This window comes from Aegilops tauschii, chromosome 7 (assembly GCF_002575655.3).
Source record: "Aegilops tauschii subsp. strangulata cultivar AL8/78 chromosome 7, Aet v6.0, whole genome shotgun sequence".
Taxonomy (NCBI): Eukaryota; Viridiplantae; Streptophyta; class Magnoliopsida; order Poales; family Poaceae; genus Aegilops; species Aegilops tauschii.
The window spans coordinates 316,426-335,800 of NC_053041.3; the positions used below are offsets into that span (position 1 = coordinate 316,426).

The 19,375-nt window shown below is 47.3% G+C and overlaps 2 protein-coding genes and 1 pseudogene across 2 annotated transcripts; 1 reads left to right on the top strand and 2 right to left on the bottom strand.

The window, feature by feature from the left end:
• Positions 1-606: 606 nt before the first annotated feature.
• Positions 607-1,856, bottom strand: LOC109764238 (uncharacterized). Its single transcript, XM_020323089.4, has 2 exons — positions 1,012-1,856; positions 607-923 (listed from the first exon to the last, which is right to left on the bottom strand). The coding sequence occupies exons 1-2, from the start codon at positions 1,697-1,699 to the stop codon at positions 772-774; spliced, it is 840 nt and encodes a 279-aa protein (XP_020178678.1). The 5' UTR covers positions 1,700-1,856; the 3' UTR covers positions 607-771.
• Positions 1,857-2,107: 251 nt separating this feature from the next.
• On the top strand, positions 2,108-8,488 carry LOC109764231 (kinesin-like protein KIN-10B). The gene is made up of 23 exons (XM_020323077.4): positions 2,108-2,381; positions 2,506-2,707; positions 2,819-3,022; positions 3,235-3,490; positions 3,594-3,793; positions 4,410-4,684; positions 4,774-4,872; positions 4,969-5,070; positions 5,168-5,242; positions 5,347-5,448; positions 5,533-5,566; positions 5,663-5,707; positions 5,811-5,873; positions 6,000-6,098; positions 6,190-6,270; positions 6,367-6,445; positions 6,526-7,340; positions 7,437-7,483; positions 7,568-7,589; positions 7,677-7,745; positions 7,851-7,892; positions 8,118-8,183; positions 8,218-8,488. Exons 1-22 carry the CDS (start codon positions 2,122-2,124, stop codon positions 8,154-8,156), a joined length of 3,210 nt encoding a protein of 1,069 aa, XP_020178666.1. The 5' UTR covers positions 2,108-2,121; the 3' UTR covers positions 8,157-8,183; positions 8,218-8,488.
• Positions 8,489-10,401: 1,913 nt separating this feature from the next.
• On the bottom strand, positions 10,402-13,836 carry LOC141028119 (protein FAR1-RELATED SEQUENCE 5-like; annotated as a pseudogene).
• Positions 13,837-19,375: the final 5,539 nt, after the last annotated feature.

Genomic DNA, 19,375 nt, shown 5'->3' on the forward strand with positions numbered 1-19,375 from the left:
GTGTACTCACAGGGACCAATATGGACATCCGCGGTCCCGCTGTCGGTCATTGAACGGATGGTTTCGTCCATGTCTGTGAGTTACCGAACCTATAGGTTCACAAGCTTAAGGAAATCATGATCTGTTGAGTGCTAGTAGGACAGAAGTCATGATAATATATTTGTGGAATTATTTCATGAATATTCGGAATAGTTCTGAGAGGATCCGGAAGCATTTCGTGGTCATCGGAAGGGTTTCGGTGGGTATAGGGTAATATCAGATATTATCAATAAATTATATATAGGTAGAAAAGGTTCTTGAAGATGTTAAAATATATATAATGGTCTAGAAGTATTTAGAACATTTTATATTAAATTTAAATACCAACGGGCCTAAAAAGATCAAGAGGTGGAAGGCAACTTGGGCCAAAAAGACCGAGATGGGGAAATGGCTCCCTTCCCTAAGGAAGGGGGCCACATTGGAGAGAGTCCAACTCCTCCTCCAAGGGAAGGGGGCCACATTGGAGAGAGTCCAACTCCTCCTCCCTTGGCCGACCAAATTGGAGGGACTTTCGCTCCCCTTGTTGCGGCCCTCTCCCCCCTCTACAGTATCTATCTAAGATGATTGTTGTGTAGTACCACCGAGAGGTGCAGCCAAAGTGTGCACTGGCTTCAGTATATAATAATGTTACAACCAACAATGATTCTGCACCAGACCAACCCTTGTTGCTTCTACTGAGCAGCAGCAGGAGGCTATGGGTGACAATGAGCAGCACTCGAGTAGGTTGAGCAGCTATGGCGATGAGACCTTCTTCTTCTTCTTCTTGACGAGGACGAAGATGGCGACGCGGTTGGTGCGGAAGTCGGGGTGCCAATGCTCCTGCTCGATGCAACCGATCTCAAACTCCCCCATGGCCGCCTCCAGGAAGCACTCCACAACCACGTCTGTCCCCCAACAACCAAATGTCCACGTCGCTCCATCAGCAGCAGCGATTGATTTGTACGGACAACTTATTGATGATGGATCGCTCACCGTTGCGGAGCTCTCCGGCGAGCAGCACGGTGGTGCGCGGCCCGGCGAGCCGGGTGAGCGTGGCCAGCAGGTCGCCGACGGCCTCCTCGCTGTACACCACGTCGGACCCCAGCACCAGCTCCGGCGGCTCTGCCTCTTGGTCGAGCCAGAGCAGCAGCTCCGGGTCCAGCTCGTACTCGTCGCCCCACACCAGCTCCGCCACCGCCGCCGACCCGCCCGCGCCACCCCCGACAGGGACGTTCTCCTCGAGGTTCTTGCGGAGCAGCCGGACGCGGTCGGGCAGGTCCGTCGCCACAACCCGCGCGCCGAGCAGCGCGGCCACGACGGACACCAGCCCGCACCCGGCGCCGAGGTCCACTGCGCGCGCGCCGCGCACCGGCAGCAGGCCGCCGTCGGCCGCGTGCTCGAGGAACTTGGCGAGCACGACGGCGCTGTCCCAGACGACGGCGCCCGTGACCCCCGAGGCGCCACGGAAGGAGGACGGCTGCTGGTGGAGCGTCAGGCGGCGGCCGCACGCGTCGATGGGGAAGGCCGGCAAGCCCTGCCGCGCGAAGGCGTTGGGGCGGTGGGACGCCGGCTGGCCCAGGCCCCACAGGAGCATCGTCTCTGATGCTCCGCTCTCGACACGGCGCGCCGGGCCCCCGTACAAGCCCATCACCACCTCCGGCGTCTCTTCCACCGGATCCATCGCCGGTCGGTCGGTCGTCGGGCAGCGGCGGCGGCCGAGGAAGGGAGGAAAGAGGGAGGAGAAATGTGGCGTGGTGGGGTGCTACCACGCTGTGTGTGGTGGGCTTGTGGCCTGTGTTTTTGCTGGGCCGGGCCTGGATGGGCTAGTGTGACTGGGCTGGGCATGGAGGCCCGGCCCGGCCCGGGTAGCGACGCTCCCCATCCATCGTCTCTCTTTCTTGTGGACGGATGTGCTCCCCATCTCCATCTCCATCTGCCATTTCGAATTCTCCATCTCTCTCTCCACCCCGCAACGGCTCTCTCTCTCTCTCTACAAGAAAGATTCGCCATTGATTCCGCCCGGAGCTCCCCATCTGCCGCTCTCTCCCCCCGAAGGTGCACGCGAGGCGGCAGCTGGTGTTGAGCGTCTCAGATCTGGTTTCCATGGAGGAGGAGGCGGTCCCATCGGTTGCGCCGGCGCTGCCCGGAGGGGACGGCGCCGTCAGGGTCGTCGCCAGGATCTGCCCCCCTTCTTCTGCCGCCACCACGACAGCGCCAGCTCCTGCCGCGGGGACCTCGCTGTTCCAGGTCGCCGCCTCGCGCGGCCGCCGCCCCCGCGCCTCCGGGCCCGGCGCCGGCGCCGTCCTCTCCTTCACCCCCGTCTCCGCCGCCGCAGCTCCAACCCCCTCGTCTTCGTCCCAAGGGTAATTCAAGGATTCCTTCACCACTTTCCATTTCGTGCTGCCATTAATTCCATCCCTACTGAAAGAAAGATGGATCCAAGAACTCAACTTTTTTTCCCCCTCCTCTCCTCGCGCGTGCTTGCAGGAGGGTCGCCGCCGGGCAGCGCAAGGAGGAGCACAGGCTCGACTGGTGCTACCTGCAGGAGGAGACCAACCACCACGTCTTCCTCCACGAGCTGCAGCCCATCCTCGCCAACCACCTGCACAACCAGGCCCAGACCGCCACCACCGGCAACGCATGCGTCGTGGCCTGCGGCGCCGCCGCCGCCAAGGACAACCTCTTCAAGGTACGCACGCGACGCGCGCACCATTCTTGCTATTTCAGAGAGACCATATGCGGCATCAGATGCATCTGTAATTTCGAATGTCACATTGTTCCTGCTCTGTCTCTGTCTCAGGGGTCGCAGGAGCAGCCGGGCCTGGTCACCATCGCCATGGAGGAGATCCTCCGGTTCGCGGCGTCCATCGGCGGGGCCGTCAGGGTGTCGTCCTACCAGGTGGTGCAGGACACCCACGTCTTGGATCTGCTGGAGCCCAAGGAGCAGGAGGTCCTGGTGCTGGAGGATGCCCAGGGCAAGACCCATCTCAAGGGCCTCTCCAAGGTACTACTAGTCCTCTGCTCTCACAATGCAATGCAATGCAGCCTCTTTTTAATAAATTGTTTCAAACAGAGAATACCAACAAAAATACAATTAGAAGAAGAATTGCTTTACGGATGTTTGGCACTAACACTTATACAATTGTTTTTACATCCCACCCAACTTAACCATCAAGCTGAGTGGCGATTTCAATTACAATTGTTTTTCCTTTGCAGGTTGATGTAAAGTCCATTGAGGATTTCGCGCAGCTGGGTTGTTTCGATGAAAACCAGGACAAGCAGCAGCCCACTAAAGCTTCTTCTACCCAGCAGCAACCCACTAAACCCTTTTCTACCCAGTCGCAACCCGCTAAAGCTTCTTCAGCCCAGCTATCAACCAGAGGGCACCAAGGCCTCATCATTCACATATCTAACTCTGACCAGGATGGCAAAGAGCGTGCTGTGGCCAAGATCAACTTTCTCAGCCTGACAGGTTTGTGCTCCTCTCCTTCGTGCACCTCATCGAGCAGAGCACTGGTTCGCTGATGCTATTACTATGTGGCATCTGCCTTATTATGTTTGCTTCTTGTTGTCAGACTATGTGGACCCCAAGCAGAAGACCGGCGGTGGAGTGGCCGCTCTGTCGAGCGGCAACAAGTCCATGTACACCTTGATGAATGTCGTGCAGGCGCTGAACAGCAACCAGAGCTTTGTGCCCTACAGGCAGAGCAAAGTTACTCGCATTCTGCAGGACTCTCTGTGCAAGATGAGCGGGGCCGTGGTGATCGCCTGCTTGGTAAGCTATACTCGGCATCTTCATCTCGTGTGGTGTTGTTTTGTTCATTGCAAGAGGCATGAAAGAAGATAAATCTGTATGCCAGCCTAGTACTGCAATGCAAGTTCTAGCTCTTTGTAAGCACTCCCAGAAGCTGACATGAATTAGATGAAGAGGTTAATTAAACTTTGTTACTCCTTATTAGGTCGCAATACTTTTGTTCCTTGACTACCAACCTTGCAGAGCTCAATATGTATGTATGGCAAAATGTTCAAGTTGCTAGAAAAATATTCAAGCTGCTAGAAAAATAAAGCTGGGCATCATAATTTTAGTTAATTTATATAACAGCACCTTCTTGGCCAGTAGGGGATTAGGGTTTAGGGTGCAATCTTTGTACGTTCAGATCTGATAAATTCGTAGGTGCTAGTAAGTAAACAGAACATGTGGTCCAAAATATGTTAAGCTATCATTACTTGTGACTGTTTGCTATGCGTGTACTCTTTTATCAGTCATAATTATTAATGCGTATCAGTCATAATTATTACTAGCTTACCTACCTGTTGGAATTGATGTTAATGCGCATCAGTCATAATGTATTCGATTTCAAACTTCGTTTATCACTTCATGGTTGATGCAGGAAGAAGTTTCCTGCCAAGATGCGGTTTCTACTCTCAGCCTGGCCGCTCGCTCGAGTCAAGTGGCCACTCAAGTGGCTAATGAACAATGCCGCAGATCTGCGAGTGTTACAAGTTTCAAAAGGGCAGATGTCAACTTGTCTGCGGTAGCTAAAAGCTCCTCAAGGCCGATTCTTTCTTCTACACACCAACCGAATCCCGTGGTAGAGAAGCAGGATCGGCCCCAGTGGAATATGAGCGCAGTAAAAGCAGCTCGAACTCCCGTTGCCAATAAGAGGTAGCATTCTGACCTGGCCGAGAATGGATTTGAGCGTGGCACTTGACTAACATCGTGGTTACTAACTTTTGTTTTTGATTTCTTATAAGGTCTCAACCAACCATGCATCCAGCAAAAAAATCGGAAAACTCGCTCCCAACTCCTATCAAAATTACCCAAAAGGCTGCTACACCCACAATGAGTGGAAGGTACCACACAATTCATTTCAGAAGGCTGCTAGAGGATTTGAGCTTTGCAATTGATTTATATTGTGTTGATAATGTTTGCTTTTAATTTCTTACAAGGCCTCAACCGATCATGCATTCAGCAAAAAACCTTGAAAGCTCGCTGTCTACTCCTATCAAAATGCCTCCAAAGGATGCTAAACCTACTACAACGAGTGGAAGGTACCACACCATTCATTGCATAAGGCTGATGAACGATTTGAGCTTGGAATTTGAGTAACATCGTGGTGACCGACTTTTGTTTTTGATTTCTTACAAGGTCTCAACCTGAAAGCGCGGTCTCTCCTCCAACCAAGATGAAGCAAAAGGATGCCAAACCCGCAATGAGTGGAAGGTACTAACACCGTTCATTAATAAATCCTGTATAAAAGGCTGGTGATGGATTTGAGCTTGGCACCTGACTAAAATCGTGTGTTTTTATTTTATTCTGTATAAAAGGTCTCAAGTAATGATGCGCTCAGCAAAGAAAACTGAAAGCTCGCTTTCTGCTTCTATCAAAACGAAGCAAAGGGATGCTAAACCTACTACAACGAGTGGAAGGTACCACACCATTCATCAACTCCAGGAAACTTCTTGTCCAATTTTTCCTTTCATAAATAACTTGTGTCTTCTGTACATGTACAGTGCCTTGTTATGCCCAAGCACCAATTCAGCAAAGGTAAATAACTTATTGCAAAAGCAGAGTAGTATGCAGGTGTTGAAGTTGCTATTTTAATGTTTCTAACTAACCAATTCCAATCTATGAAATTTTTAGGAAGAAGCAGCAGTCATTGCGCCAGCAACAGTAGCAGAAGTCGAGGTTAGTACATGGATTGCACTTGTGCATGATTGTTTGGCTTTCAGTTACTTTGTTTGGTTAGCAGTTACTTAATTGAAATTGTTTCCGCTGCATCATTCTACAGGAGATACAATCGTCACAAGGCATGGAAATAGGCATGGAAATCGATGCTCCATCAGTAGATGAGGTACATTTGTTTCTTTTCATAATATATTGTCACTAGGCACATCGGTTTCTTTCCGGTAGTATAGTTTCAGTAGGTAGATGATAACCTTGCTAATAATGATTGCCATATGCTGGACACAATATGCAGGGAATTGACAAAACAAACGACGCTTTAGATACTGTGCCATCTGAAGTACAGAAGGTGGTCTCAAGTGGTATGGCAATCGATGCCCCATCTACAGATGAGGTACTTTGGTTTCTTTCCACTAGTATAGTGTCACTAGGTAGATTGAGAACCTTGTTAGTAAAGGTTGCCATATGTTGGATGTACTACACAGGTATTTGATAAAACAAGCGATGCTCTAGATACCGTATCATCTGAAATGCAGAAGGTGGTCTCAAGTGGTATGGAGGAAGAGGTACATAGCCCTTTGCAGAAGAAGGAGATCTGGTTTTTTGTTTGTTTAAGTAGTTCTGTCTATCATGAAAAACATCATCTTTATCTCTTTATTCAGGACCATTCATCGTCAACTCTGGATGCAGCGAGTTCGTGTACCATTGACTGGGGCGAAACCTGCTCTTCAAACCTTCCTGGTATAAACACAACTCTTGGTATTATTTTCTTGGCAAATCTTTCGGTGCACACCTAGTTGACAATCAATCGTCACTCCCAGATGCCTTTGTCGAGAAGACTCCAGTCAAAACTCATATGAACACTCCAAAGATCAGCGACAAGCTGAGAGAGATATCAAACTCACTGAAGCTTCTTAATGCTCGTCCATTGAGCGTAATGGCACAAAAGGTAGCCATGGAGAAGACACAAGAAGAGGGCATGGAGAAGACACAAAAGGTGGCCATGGAGAAGACACAAGTGGTGGCCATGGAGACGACAGAAGAAGTGGCCATGGAAACGACACAAGAAGAGGGCATGGAGACGACACAAGAAGTTGCTGCTGTTGAAACGACACAAGAAGAGGGCATGGAGACGACACAAGAAGTGGGCATGGAGACGACACAAGAAGTTGCCACTGGAGCGACACAAGAAGTTGCTGTTGAAACAGCACAAGAAGTTGCTGTTGAAGCAGGACAAGAAGTGGCCATTGAAATGACACGAGAAGTTGCCACTGGAACGACACAAGAAGTGGCCGTTGAAACAACACAAGAAGTGGCTGCTGAGATGGCACAAGAAGTGGCTGCTGAGACGGCACAAGAAGTGGCTGCTGAAACAGCACACGAAATGGCCGCTGAAACAGCAGAGGAAGTGGCTGTTGAGACGGCACAGGAAGTGGCTGTTAAAACAACACAAGAAGTGGGCATTGAATCTGTCCAGTGTGGGACCAGCATAGATGCACCTGAACCAAAGACTCCTGCGATGCACCTCAAGGTTGAGCAAGCAGCAGATCCAAAGACTCCTGCGATACACCTCAAGTTTGAGCAAGCAGCAGATTATCCGACTAGTTCTTTCAAGACTCGTAGCACCGGGATAAAGGTTACAAGCTCACACCTTGCTTTTTTCACATCCTTAACATATCTCCTCTACATTATTGACCTTCTTGATGAACACTTGCTTTTTGTGTTACCGCAGAAATCCATAGTCCAGGAGTGCTTGAGTTTTCTCAACAGCGCTAACAAGTGAGTACAATCCTAACTAATAACAAATCAGTTATTGGGAACTGTGTCTGCTTATCTAATGCATGTTTTGTATGTCCATTGCAGGGAGCAATTGAAGAGCTTGAAGGTTTGCTCTCGGTTTGGATTGTTACCTCTCAGTTTTTAGTTTAGTTTAGTTTAGTTTTCACTAACCTAACCTGGTGTGAGTTTCCAGGGCATCGGAGAGAAGAGAGCGAATTACATCATCGAGCTTCGTGAGAATTCACCGGAGCTGTTTAAAGGGGTAGGTCGATACATAGAAAGTTTAGGCACAAGTAGTAAGAAGAAACGAGTAGGCAAGTTAATGATGACTTACGCTGTGCGTCGTCCTTGTTGCATGGTTTTGCAGATAGATGATCTGAGGGATGTTATTGGAATGAATAAGACGGAGGTACTGAACTGACCGAGTAACCCTACACTTTACTTTATTGGTTGGTTTATACTTACTAGTGTTTCATCACAAATACTATTCCATCACTGTTGATCTGATGTGCTGTCATATACTTACTGTAGATATGCATGTATTTTGTTTCTTAGAATAGATGTGTGTGTTTGTGGTCATTGGTAATAATAGAGATGATAATAACAATGAGGTGTTGTTGGTGTGTTTGGGCAGATAAAAAAGATGATGGCGGGGATCATCAACAGCCCCTAATCCCCTTGCTGATGATCAATGGAGTGGACGGATGGATGCCTACTGCCTACTGCCTATGCCTAGCTAATTTCTTTGTGCACAGTGAGGGATTTATTGAGAGCAGTAGTGCAACGGTTGGTTGTTGGTTGTTGAGAAAGACAGACAAAAGACAAGACAAGACAAGAGAAGAGTAGTAGTGCATTGTAACTTGTGTGTTTTTGGTCTCTGAATCATCTGCATCTGCATTTTGCGGAGAGGTTCATGAATGAATGAATGCAGTAAGTAGGCAACACAAGAGACAAGGCTACTAGTATATTTCTTGCGAGTGTTGGTGGCAAGTGCTTACATTTCAATTTCATGGAGCCTTTGCACTCGACTCGAGATTAGACAGATTCATCAATCACAAAATGGTAAGAGTAGAGGGGAACTTAGAAGCTCCTCCTCCTCCTCTGTTTTTGATGCTCTGTTTCGTCCCTCCTCTGGGCTGCTATGTCTCGGAGCACTCGACCATTATTATCTTTTCTTAGGCAAAATTGCATTCTCACTGTCACTACTAGTATATTTTTTGTCGTTGCATACGTACCGTGTATTCGGCCGTATGCCATGTCACACTTGCCCGCTCGTCAGGTTGGACCCATATGTCAGTGGGATATTGAGAAATAAAAGAAATAAATGCGCACGGCCGGGTAGTACGAACCCGCGACACGTGGGCCGGGGAAGCGCGCGCTAGCCACCGGACCAAGTGTGTGCGCGCGATATATGAGGACATGCACACCCTATACATGTAGTCCTTTATACTCCCTCCGTTCCTAAATATTTGTCTTTCTAGAGGTTTCAAATGGTCACCACATTTTAGAGTGTAAATTCACTCATTTTGTTCCGTATGTAGTCATCATTTGAAACCTCTAGAAAGACAAATATTTAGGAACGGAGGGAGTATAAGAAATCTATTTAGGTTTTTTTTAGTGAAAGGAAATATAATTAGGTATTCACAGTTTTTTTTGGGGCTGTACGGGCCTCTTTCTTTTGTTTTATAGCTACAGCCCAGCTGTCTTCTGTGTGTTTTGGTTTTTTGTACGTGTTCATTTTTTTTGGCAGACTCCTATTTGACGCACGCAACCTGGTGCGTACCCCCCCGAGTCCACTGCATACAGAAAATTTGAAATTTCGAATATTTTTCAATTCATGATTTTTTTCAAATCGGTCAACATTTTTAAAATTTCGGCTGAACATTTTACGAATTTAAAAATTATTATCGAATTGGAAAAATGTTCACCATATTTTTGAAGTTGCGAAATTTTTCTTAATTCATCAAATTTTTACAAATTCGCGAATACTTTTTGAAATGGCGTACATGTTTTTTGGAACTCATCAACAAGTTTTTTTTTGCATAGGCGAACAATTTTGTTTAATTCGTGAATACATTTTGAAATTTAGAAACATTTTGTTTGTGATGAACATTTTTTAATTCATCAATATTTTTTGAATCAGTGAACATTTTTTCAAAATTTATGAAATACATTTTTCTAAATCCCAAGAATTTTCTTGAATATTTTCATAAATTCAAGGACATTTTTTGTATACACAAACTTTTACTTTTGTATCATGTGCATTTTTTGAATCGATGAACATAAAAAAAATCAATTCACGAATACCAAGTGTGTGTGTGTGTGTGTGTGTGTGTGTGAGATATGTGAGGAGATGCATGCCCTATATATTTAGTCTTTTGTACATGTTGCGAACATTTGTTTTTGGAATTTTCTAAGTTGCACTCCCTATATATATGTGAGGAGATGCACTCCCAAAATGTTCACCATATTTTTGAAGTTGCGAACATTTTCTAAATTCATGAACTTTTTACAAGTTAGTGACTATTTTTTGAAACTGCGTACATGTTTTTTGGAACTCGTCAACAAGTTTATTTATTTTTGCATAGGCAAATATTTCTTGAAATTTGTGAAGAACTTTTGAAATTCTAAACATTTTTTATTGACGAACATTTTTGAATTCATCTATACTTTTGTTGTCGACACAACGTTTTACTTTTTAATCATGAACATTTTGTGAATCGATGAACACTTTTTTTAAATAAAAAGTCATGAATATTTTAAAATTGACGTATACTTTTAAAGAGGCAGTGATATCAAACCCATTAAGAGGTGCTTGCTGGGAGAGCAAAGGGAGTCTCCACGTGGATCCAGGAGGTTGGGCAGGAAGCTGCATGTTGGTTGGGCCACATGGTGCGGACTGAGATCCCGTGCCCCGCTCAAGGCAGGCACGCTGTGCCCTGAGGCCCACGATCCACCATCCGCTCCCCATCCGACGGACTGCAGCGAGTCAACCTAAAATTGGACCAGTCGCTCGATCCTTCCTCTTTCTCACGCACGCGATGCACGACGCGCGGCTCGTACTCGCCCTCGCCGAGCCCCATGGAGCGGAGTAGCTCCCGAATCACCCGCGCGTCCCGAGGGTCGTCCGCGGCGGAGGCACCCGCCGCCACTGCCGACGGAAGAGATGACCGTCCGCCGCCGCCGTCTATGGTTCGCTGGCGTCCCCTTCCTCTGTTCCACGCGCGACGACGCGAGGCGAGCTGCTGGTCCCGTCGCCGAGGGGAAGGGAGACGAGCTGCTCCGGCTGCTCCTCCAGGACATGAGGAAACGACCTCGACGGCCGCCCACCTCTGGCACGGGATCTCAGTCCCCGCCCGCCCGCTCGGACTGCCACGGGCGCCCTGGACGGAAGCAGCGAGGACATGTCTGTATTACACACCAACAGCAAATTCAGTTAGCAGTTAGCACTGGACAACTCCAGGATACAAAATTCAGTAAAATGAAAATAGAGACAGCATCAATAAAGTGTTTAATCTGCAGAATTTAGTACCGAAAATGAACTGAAGAAGAGTTGAACTGAGGCATTCATTATACAATCAATTAGAAAATAAAATCAAAATGAATTGAACAATGTACAAACTTTGAGCATTAGTAACTCAAATTTGGCAACAACAATCTGTTCTTACATAATCCTTGAAGTACATAAATTAGGCCAATCTACTTGCACACTTAGGCCACGAAAGACTATAGTCAGCCCCCAAAATCCAAAATACTATAGTCATCTTTGTCCAAAATACTAGTCAAAATGTCCAAAATACTATCTAACAAGCTTGTACATGTTAGAACGGATCTTCATCATAAACACCACCAGGGGGAGCCATCAACAGTTGTGTGTAACTGATATTTGCTTGAGGATGTACACCATCATCCTTCTCCACTCTTACTTGAGGCTGTGCACCATCATTTTTCTTTTGTTGCTACCATGAAAATTCCAGTATTTAGTCTAGAAATTAGTGGTAACAATATATCATGTATAGATGGGAACATACCTTTGCTGCTTTTTTTGGATGAGGCACCTTTAGTTAGTTTGCGCTTCCCCCCGAGTAACTTATCAAGCCAACCTCTCTTTCTCCTCAAGTTTTTTGATTGAACCTCTTTTTTCTTGAGCTTTGCAGCACTAAGAAACTCACTAGTTAGTTGCACATTTGGGTCAACATTTTCTTGGTCATCACATGGCTTGTTCGTAGCATCCATAGTTGCATTGAGTTTCTCCTCTAGTTGTGGACCAACGCAATCAAGTGCATCTTCTAATATCAAACGACACTCAAGAGAGTTGGCTACTTTAGCTGCCATAGTGTGAAACTTGTGAGACACACCCCTGTACCAAATTTGAGCTTCAAACTTTGGATTCTCTACCATATTCCTTCCTTGTCTATCTTGTATGCTTCCATTGCATGCTTCTCTAGTCCATCTCTTTAAGACATAATGTGTTGGTAATGTCTTTATATTCATCAAGTCAAGAACTTTGAGACCATGTCCACACAATATTCCTGTCCTACTGAACATTCCACAACTACATGAAGCTGTTTTGGTCAAAGGATCACAAATCACTATGCGCTCCTCCTCAAATTCTAAATCACCATGCAAACTCCCAATAGCAACCCCAAATTTGTTATTTCCATCCAACACTCTAGCACATGCAGCCATGGATCTCTCATATTCACTTGGAAAAGATTCAAAGATAATTGGAGTGTATTCTTTGCTTGCTAGCACCAACATACGTGTGTGCATCGGGATTCTTGGCAACTTCTTCCTTTGATCAAATTCAGATTGCAATTCTGTTGTTCTTTTTACCTCCACTGTCCTCTCAAAATGCATCAAGAACCGAACAATATGAAAATCTGATTTCAAATGGTTTTTCAATGAATTTTTGAAGCTCTCACTAAGTTGTGTACTTCTCACTCCCAAACCGAACACATCTCTCATATAACATTCAACCCATTTTTCTTTCAACTTGTAGATACTATCTAACCAAGTTTGCTTGTGCACTTTACTTCTCATATTGTTAAATGCCTCTTCAAACTCTACTTTGTCCTCATAGCCATACATGCATTCACCAAAATCTGTGAGAATATGAGACTCTTCCTCTTCATCTTCACCGTTGCCTTCATCCTCCTCTTCATCTTTTTCTTCACCCTTCAATGGACATAAATGCTTAACAACATTTTGCATTATATGAAAGGTGCACAATCTATGATATGATTCCGTGAAGACTTTCTCTATAGCTTTCCCCATTGCCGCATCTTGATCCGTATAAATAGTTCTAGGTTGCCTCCCATTATGTGTAGCTAGAAAAGTCTCAAAAAGCCATGTAAATGAGTCACATGTTTCATCAAATAGCAAGGCTGCACCAAAAATGGTGGTTTCTCTAAACTGATTGATTCCAAGAAAAAAACCAAATGGCACATATTCTTTATTTGTGCCAAATGTTGTATCAAATGTGACAACATCACCAAAGTGTGCATAATCAAGAACCATTTTAGCATCAGCCCAGAATATGTTGGCTATATCTTCCTCACAATCCAACTTCAAAGAATATTGGAAAGATGGGTTCTCAATCATTTTGTCATGAAAATACTTCAACATACTACCGGCTTGACCGAAAGCCAACTCTCTTTGCCGCTTGCTTCGCAAATAATTCTTTTGATCACGACAAGTGTAGTCGAGATTAAATGGTCCACCAACTCGACGACAAGCAAGCTTTGGGCATGATTCCAGAATCCTCGGCAGCTTCTATTTCAAAAGCTTGTAGTTCCGAAATCTTCCTTTGTGATGCCATCAAGTGACATGTTTGTGGCAATTGAAGGTAATGATTGTGTTCCAACACAAGATCTGTGACTTCGTAATTCATTGCTACTCGATCGAGTGATATAATCATGCGAGTTTTGCAATTTGTTCTTGTTTCAGCTCTAACACGCTTTGGCTCATGATCGATTGTTATCCCTTTCTTTCTTATACCCTCATTGGAACAAACAAATTTGCATGAAGTCACTTGACCATCCATCTTGCTTACATGTTTGTTTCTCTTCCTCACATCAAACCCAACACGGCCTCCATATGCAACCCAAAATAGCCAAGCTTCATCCGGTTTTCTAAACCTCATGCCAATTTGAGGCATCCCCTTGTCAATTTCCCCCATTGCAGAACACTTGCAAATGCACAACACTCACAATTGCATAGCACACTAATCCGCAGGAATTCTGTAAAATAAGACAATAAACACATCAATCAAACCTCAGATTAATGCATGACAATGGAGACAATATAGGGTAAAGAAACACACAACCAGAAATTTTCCAGCACTATTTTCAGTATTGAAGTAACAATCCAATGACATGGCTAATTTTCAGTACTAAACTAACAAGCAAGCACAATTTTCAGTTTCGAAATATACATATACAGAGGACGCACAGGGGACGGACAGAGGACGGACAGGGGATAACCTGCTCTGTACTAGAGTGGTCGCAGGGGAGAACCTCGGTTGAGGGGACGCGGTCGTCGGAGCTGAGGGCTCGTCGGAGCGGGGCGGGAGGGCGGACGCGGTCGTTGGAGCTGAGGGCTTGTCGGAGCTCGTCGGAGCGGGACGGGGATGAGAAGCCATGGGGCAGAGGGGATTGCCGGCGCCGTTTATCCAGTGGCCGCCGCCGGAGATCCCATGGCGTCCTTCCCCACGGCGGTGACGACGGCACAGCTCCACGGCAGTTCCCGCGCGAGAGTCCTTCGCTGTGCGCTTCATTTCCCGCGGTTTAGGCTGTCTCGCGTGCGAGGATCGAGCGGACTGGTCCAATTTTAGGTTGACTCACTGCAGTCCGTCAGATGGGGAGCGGATGGTGGATCATGGGCCTCAGGGCACAGCGTGCCCTGCCTTGAGCGGGGCACGGGATCTCAGTCCACATGGTGCATGCTGATTGGGGAGAAAAAGGAGTAGTAGGTTGCATGTTGATTACAGCACTTGTTGCATGTTGATTGGAGAGAAAAAAGGAGCACTAATTGGGACCTTTGATGCATGCACATACTTTGTACGTGCAACCTTTGTCATGCACATTCAGGCTATTAGTGATCTTTACGCTCTTATATTTGTTTACGGAAGGAGTAGATTATAATGTGTGCATACAAACATATATTAAAAATCTTATCTCAAAATTGCTGGTTGGCCATGGTGAGAAATTTTTTCTTAGATTATTTTTGCAAGATGGAGGCGAGACTTTTTTCCTTTTTCTTTTTCAGAAATTTTTTCTAGCCTTTTTCTTTCCCTTTTTGAGATGAGTGTGATGCTGACATGATGCGAGAAAGTTTTTTTTATATTTTGGGATGAAGGTGAGGTTTTTTTTTCCTTTTTCTTCAAGATAGAGAAACGTGCACGCAACTCCCTCTCAAGCGGCCCGCAATGACGGGTCCCAACCACTATGCTTATAATATATGTAGTGCATCCCCATGTTAAACAAGATCATGCACTTGGCCTGGTTGCCTGCTTGGGCTGTGGTTGGGCAGAGCTTGTGGGTTCGAATCCCCCTTTGTGTTTTTTTTTCCATTTTATTTCTCGGCCCACTGACATATGGGCCGCATGCGGACGTGGTCTCCACTACAAAAATACGAGATACGTATGTGACGTGTAGAGCCAGGACTTGCATTTCAACCTCAGGGACCTTATTAATCACGTATTTTCGTGTACCGGGACCGTATTGAAGCAATACGCAAGTTCCAGGACTGAGTTGGACGTCGCCAGCGAGTATGAGGACTATAGATACAATTATCTCCAACAACAACTGTTGTATATACATACATGGGTGAATGAGACAACAACCTGCAGACTGCTCCAAGCGATCTTCTCTTTTCATGTCTAGTCACAGAAACCAACACCACACTTGGTTTCAGTACACACTCTCGAAAGCTACACTTGTTGGATCTGGGCCATGAACCCTAAACCCTAAACCTTCAAAGTAGCACATACCTTTCTTCATTGAATGTTAACTAGATGACTCGTTGCGCCAATGACGCAAAGGCCGAGAGGGAGCCAAGTATGGTGAGAATATTTAGACACCCAAGTCGAAAACCAAATGTAGCCAACACTCCCACATCCTCTGCTTAAAAGCCGCCTTTTCTCACCGGATGTCGACGTACAAAAGTAGGGGCCTTTCTGTACCCCTTTACTTGTGCGCGGGCAGTCGTAGCCTCACCTGCAACCATGCTTGGCGAGGCAGAAGAAGCAAAGGTACGAGACTGCCAAGGCAGTACTCGAACCAGAGGCATGAAGATCAAAGGGGCAAGATGGACTTCCCTCGGCAAGGCCCTTGCCAGGGCGGCCTACTTACACTAGTAGAAAACAGGGCTTTGGTTCGGCCAGAAAAAAGCATTAATCCCGGTTGCATTACGAACCAGGACTAATGTGAGCATTAGTCCTGGTTCGAGCGGCTAGGGCACTGTACAGGCATTAGTCCCAGTTCAAATGGGACCTTTAGTCCCGGTTGGTGCCACGAACCGGGACTAAAGGGTGCGATGCCCATTAGTACCGGTTGGTGGCACCAACCGGTACTAAAGGTCCCGGTTCGAGCCACCAACCGGTACTAAAGGTCCCATTTTCAAACTCTACCCCCCATCACCTTTTCAGTTTTGTAAAAAGCAAAAGAAAATGATAAAAACTTCAAAAATTAAAATCCTTCCAAATGTAGTTATGTTACTACATGTACTAGTTAGGAAAATTTAAAAACTTAAATTTGGACATGTTTTGCAAAAAGTGTAGGGAAAATGTAAAACGGCTATAACTTTTGCATACGATGTCAGAAAAAAAGTATAATATATCAAAATGTTCAGCACGAAAATCCGCATTTGATTTTGATTGCCTACGGCCTGTTTGCAAACTTTTAGAATCCTCAAATTCTAAAAGGAAAAAAAGTTATGCTCAAAATTCTATTTTTTTGAATTTTTGTTAAATCTGGTCAAACTATGGTCAAACTACTTATTCAAGAAGTATTAGTGTTACTAAATAATTATTCAAGAATATTAGTGTTACTAAATAATTATTTCAGTTTTTTTGAATTTTGGTCAAATCTGGTCAAACTGTGGTGAAACAATGGTCAAACTAATTATTCAAGAAATATTAGTGTTACTAAATAATTATTTCAGTTTTTTTGAATTTTGGTCAAATCTGGTCAAACTGTGGTGAAACAATGGTCAAACTATGGTCAAACTACTTATTCAAGAAATATTAGTGTTACTAAATAATTATTGTTTTTTAGAACAATAGTTTCAAACTCAAACAGTGAAATGTGTGACTTCATGCTCAAGCTAAATTCCTGAGGGTTAATAGGATTGACATCTTACTATTGTCAGGAAAACAACAAGTGCAGACTTGGAAACGAGGGAGAATAGAACCCGGAAGTTAAGCGTGCTCAAGCTGGAGTAGTGAGAGGATGGGTGACCGTCCGGAAAGTTAGATGATTTGGAATGATGAGGGGTGATTAGAGATTAGAGGTTAAATTGAGCAGTGATGAGGGGTGATTAGAGATTAGAGGTTAAAATAATTCAGAAATTTGAAATTCAAAAAAAAAGTTCAAATTTTTTTTCAAAAAATAAAAATAAAAATTCCTTTAGTGCCGGTTGGTGTCCCGGTTCGTGTAAGAACCGGGACTAAAGGGGGAGCTTTAGTAACGACCCTTTAGTCCCGGTTCCAGAACCGGGACTAAAGGCCCTTATGAACCGGGACTAAAGGCCCTTTTTCTACTAGTGGTAGCCCCGGCAAGAGCCTTGCCGGGGCGGCCTACGTAGCCCCAACAAGAGCCTTGCCGGGGCGACTTGCCCAATACCAGCAAGGTCGCCACCCTTGAACCTGGGAACTCTGACACCATCGACAACGTCAGGGCCAAGAGTCAGGGGCGCCCGCGTGATGGCATGCGGATCTTGTGAAGACCAAAGGCCTGCGAATCTAGATAAGAACCAGAAGACGAAGACCCCCGGCAAGACCCTTGCCGGGGGCATCTGCGGGGCCACGGCTAGGCCCGCACTCACCAACGTTTCGCTGCCCCGCGGCCATTCCGACGCGACAGCCCGCCAACTAGGTGAGCGCCTGCGTGGCAGCATGCATCTTCTAGGTCAACTAGGCGAACGCCTACGTGGCAGCATGCAGTTTCTAGGTCAACTAGTCAAGCACCTATGCGGTGGCATGCAGATCTTCGTGAAGACCCTATCACCGCACCGGTTCAGCAACCAGCCAGCCAGCATGGCGCTGCATGCCTCGTCAGCTTGGACGCACGTCGAAGCAAGGCGAGGCGGCGACGGACGGGACGAGCTCTGTTGCCGCCCCCGATAAAGCAAGAGGGCACGTCGGCAGCGCATTAAATGCATTTGTCCTACGGTGCCAAGCGATAAACTTGTACACTGTAGATACTTTCCACCTCCTGTGTGCCACTGTGGCGACCCCTTTGACATATAAAAGGAGGCCCGAGGCATACTGGGGAAGGATTCAGAGACTTGCCGGCCTTGGCAGCCTTGCCGGTCTTCTCGGCCTTGCCGGTCCTCTCGACCCTGCCGACCTCGTCAACCTTGAGCTCAAAAAGCCTTTGGCAAAGATGGGCATGCTGCAGCACCGTGAAGTTGTGGTTCAGGCCGGGGCGGAGCCTCATGATATCGGCCGCATTCCTGAAATCCCAGGCCGGCCTCCCCTTGTTGTGCAGTGGGGCAATCCGGCGGCGGATGAAGTCAGCCCCGATCATCTCGAGGGTGAACCCGGCCGAGGTGAGGCGATGGATCCTGGTGGTGGCAACCGTGAGCTTCTTGTCGTTGGTGTCAACATCGCCCCAGTCCTTGCTCCGGACTGGCGGCCTCCGACGGACCCGGCAGAACTCCTGCGGATCTGCCTCCTCGATCCAGCACCACCGGGCCCGCCACTCGTCCCACCTCTCCTTCTGGGCGCCCTCCGGGTACGTGCCCCTGCTCTGGGTCCTCGGGATCCAGGTAATGCAGCCAAAAATGGCCCCCTGGCTGGATGCGAGGGGTGAAGTAATGGCGGAAGGGCGCCGTGCTGGGGAGCACTCCGGCGAAGCCCTCGCAAAGGTGGGAAAAGAAGGCCATGCACGCCACGGCGTTCGGCTTAAGGTCCATAAGGTGGAAGCCGTAGGTGTGCATGATGTCATTGAAGAAATCTGAGAAAGGGGGGCAGAGCCCGCAGGAGAAGTAGTCGACGAAGAAAGGATATCGATTTGGACCGGCCTTGGCGCAGGAGGCGGGGATGATGCGCGTGGCGGGATGCCCCGATGTCTCCCTTCCCCACAGGGGCCTGAACTTCTCCTTGAGGGTGAGTGCGTTGACCGTCGAGGTGAAGAGGGCGTACTGCGTCCGCATCTCCACCAACTCGCTCTCCGGCGCCTCCTTCCCCCTGGTGTCCTTGGCTGCTCCCTTGCTCTTGCTTGTCTTGGGCACCATGGCGGCTGAGAGGGGGTGAGGGATCGAGGGCAATGGGGGCGCGGCGGCGGCAAGCAGAGGCGAAAGCTTCGGTTCGCACTTGGAGAAGAAGAGGGGAACGGCGGTTCCAAGATTGGAAAAGGCACGGAAGGTAAATGAGCAGCGCCCTGGCGGTTTCCTCTTTTTTATGGGGAAGACGCGGGCCGCCTCTTTACTATTCACCGCGAGGTGACGCAAGTGTGTTGCGGCCGTCCCCCGCATGACTCCCACGTCACGCATTCAATGCGGGTCGTGGGGAAGCGCAACTGGCGAGGAAGTTACTGCGGATAAAACTCTGCCACGCGTACGGGCCCCTGGGTCCTGCAGCTGCGCGAGATCCGCAAGCGGCAGATCCAGTCGTCCTGTGGGTGTGCGGACCTGCGCGGCGAGGCGTGCCAGGAGGCCGCGGAGGTG

What these genes read in the sequence shown, in the direction of transcription:
- LOC109764238 (XM_020323089.4), bottom strand. Translation starts at nt 1,699, where the DNA reads ATGGATCCGGTGGAAGAGACGCCGGAGGTGGTGATGGGCTTGTACGGG. An exon ending in CGCCGGAGAGCTCCGCAACG is followed by an intron (nt 924 to 1,011) that starts GTGAGCGATCCA and finishes GTTGGGGGACAG; the next exon opens with ACGTGGTTGTGGAGTGCTTC.
- LOC109764231 (XM_020323077.4), top strand. Translation starts at nt 2,122, where the DNA reads ATGGAGGAGGAGGCGGTCCCATCGGTTGCGCCGGCGCTGCCCGGAGGG. An exon ending in ACTCCCGTTGCCAATAAGAG is followed by an intron (nt 4,685 to 4,773) that starts GTAGCATTCTGA and finishes ATTTCTTATAAG; the next exon opens with GTCTCAACCAACCATGCATC. An exon ending in CAAGCACCAATTCAGCAAAG is followed by an intron (nt 5,567 to 5,662) that starts GTAAATAACTTA and finishes TGAAATTTTTAG; the next exon opens with GAAGAAGCAGCAGTCATTGC.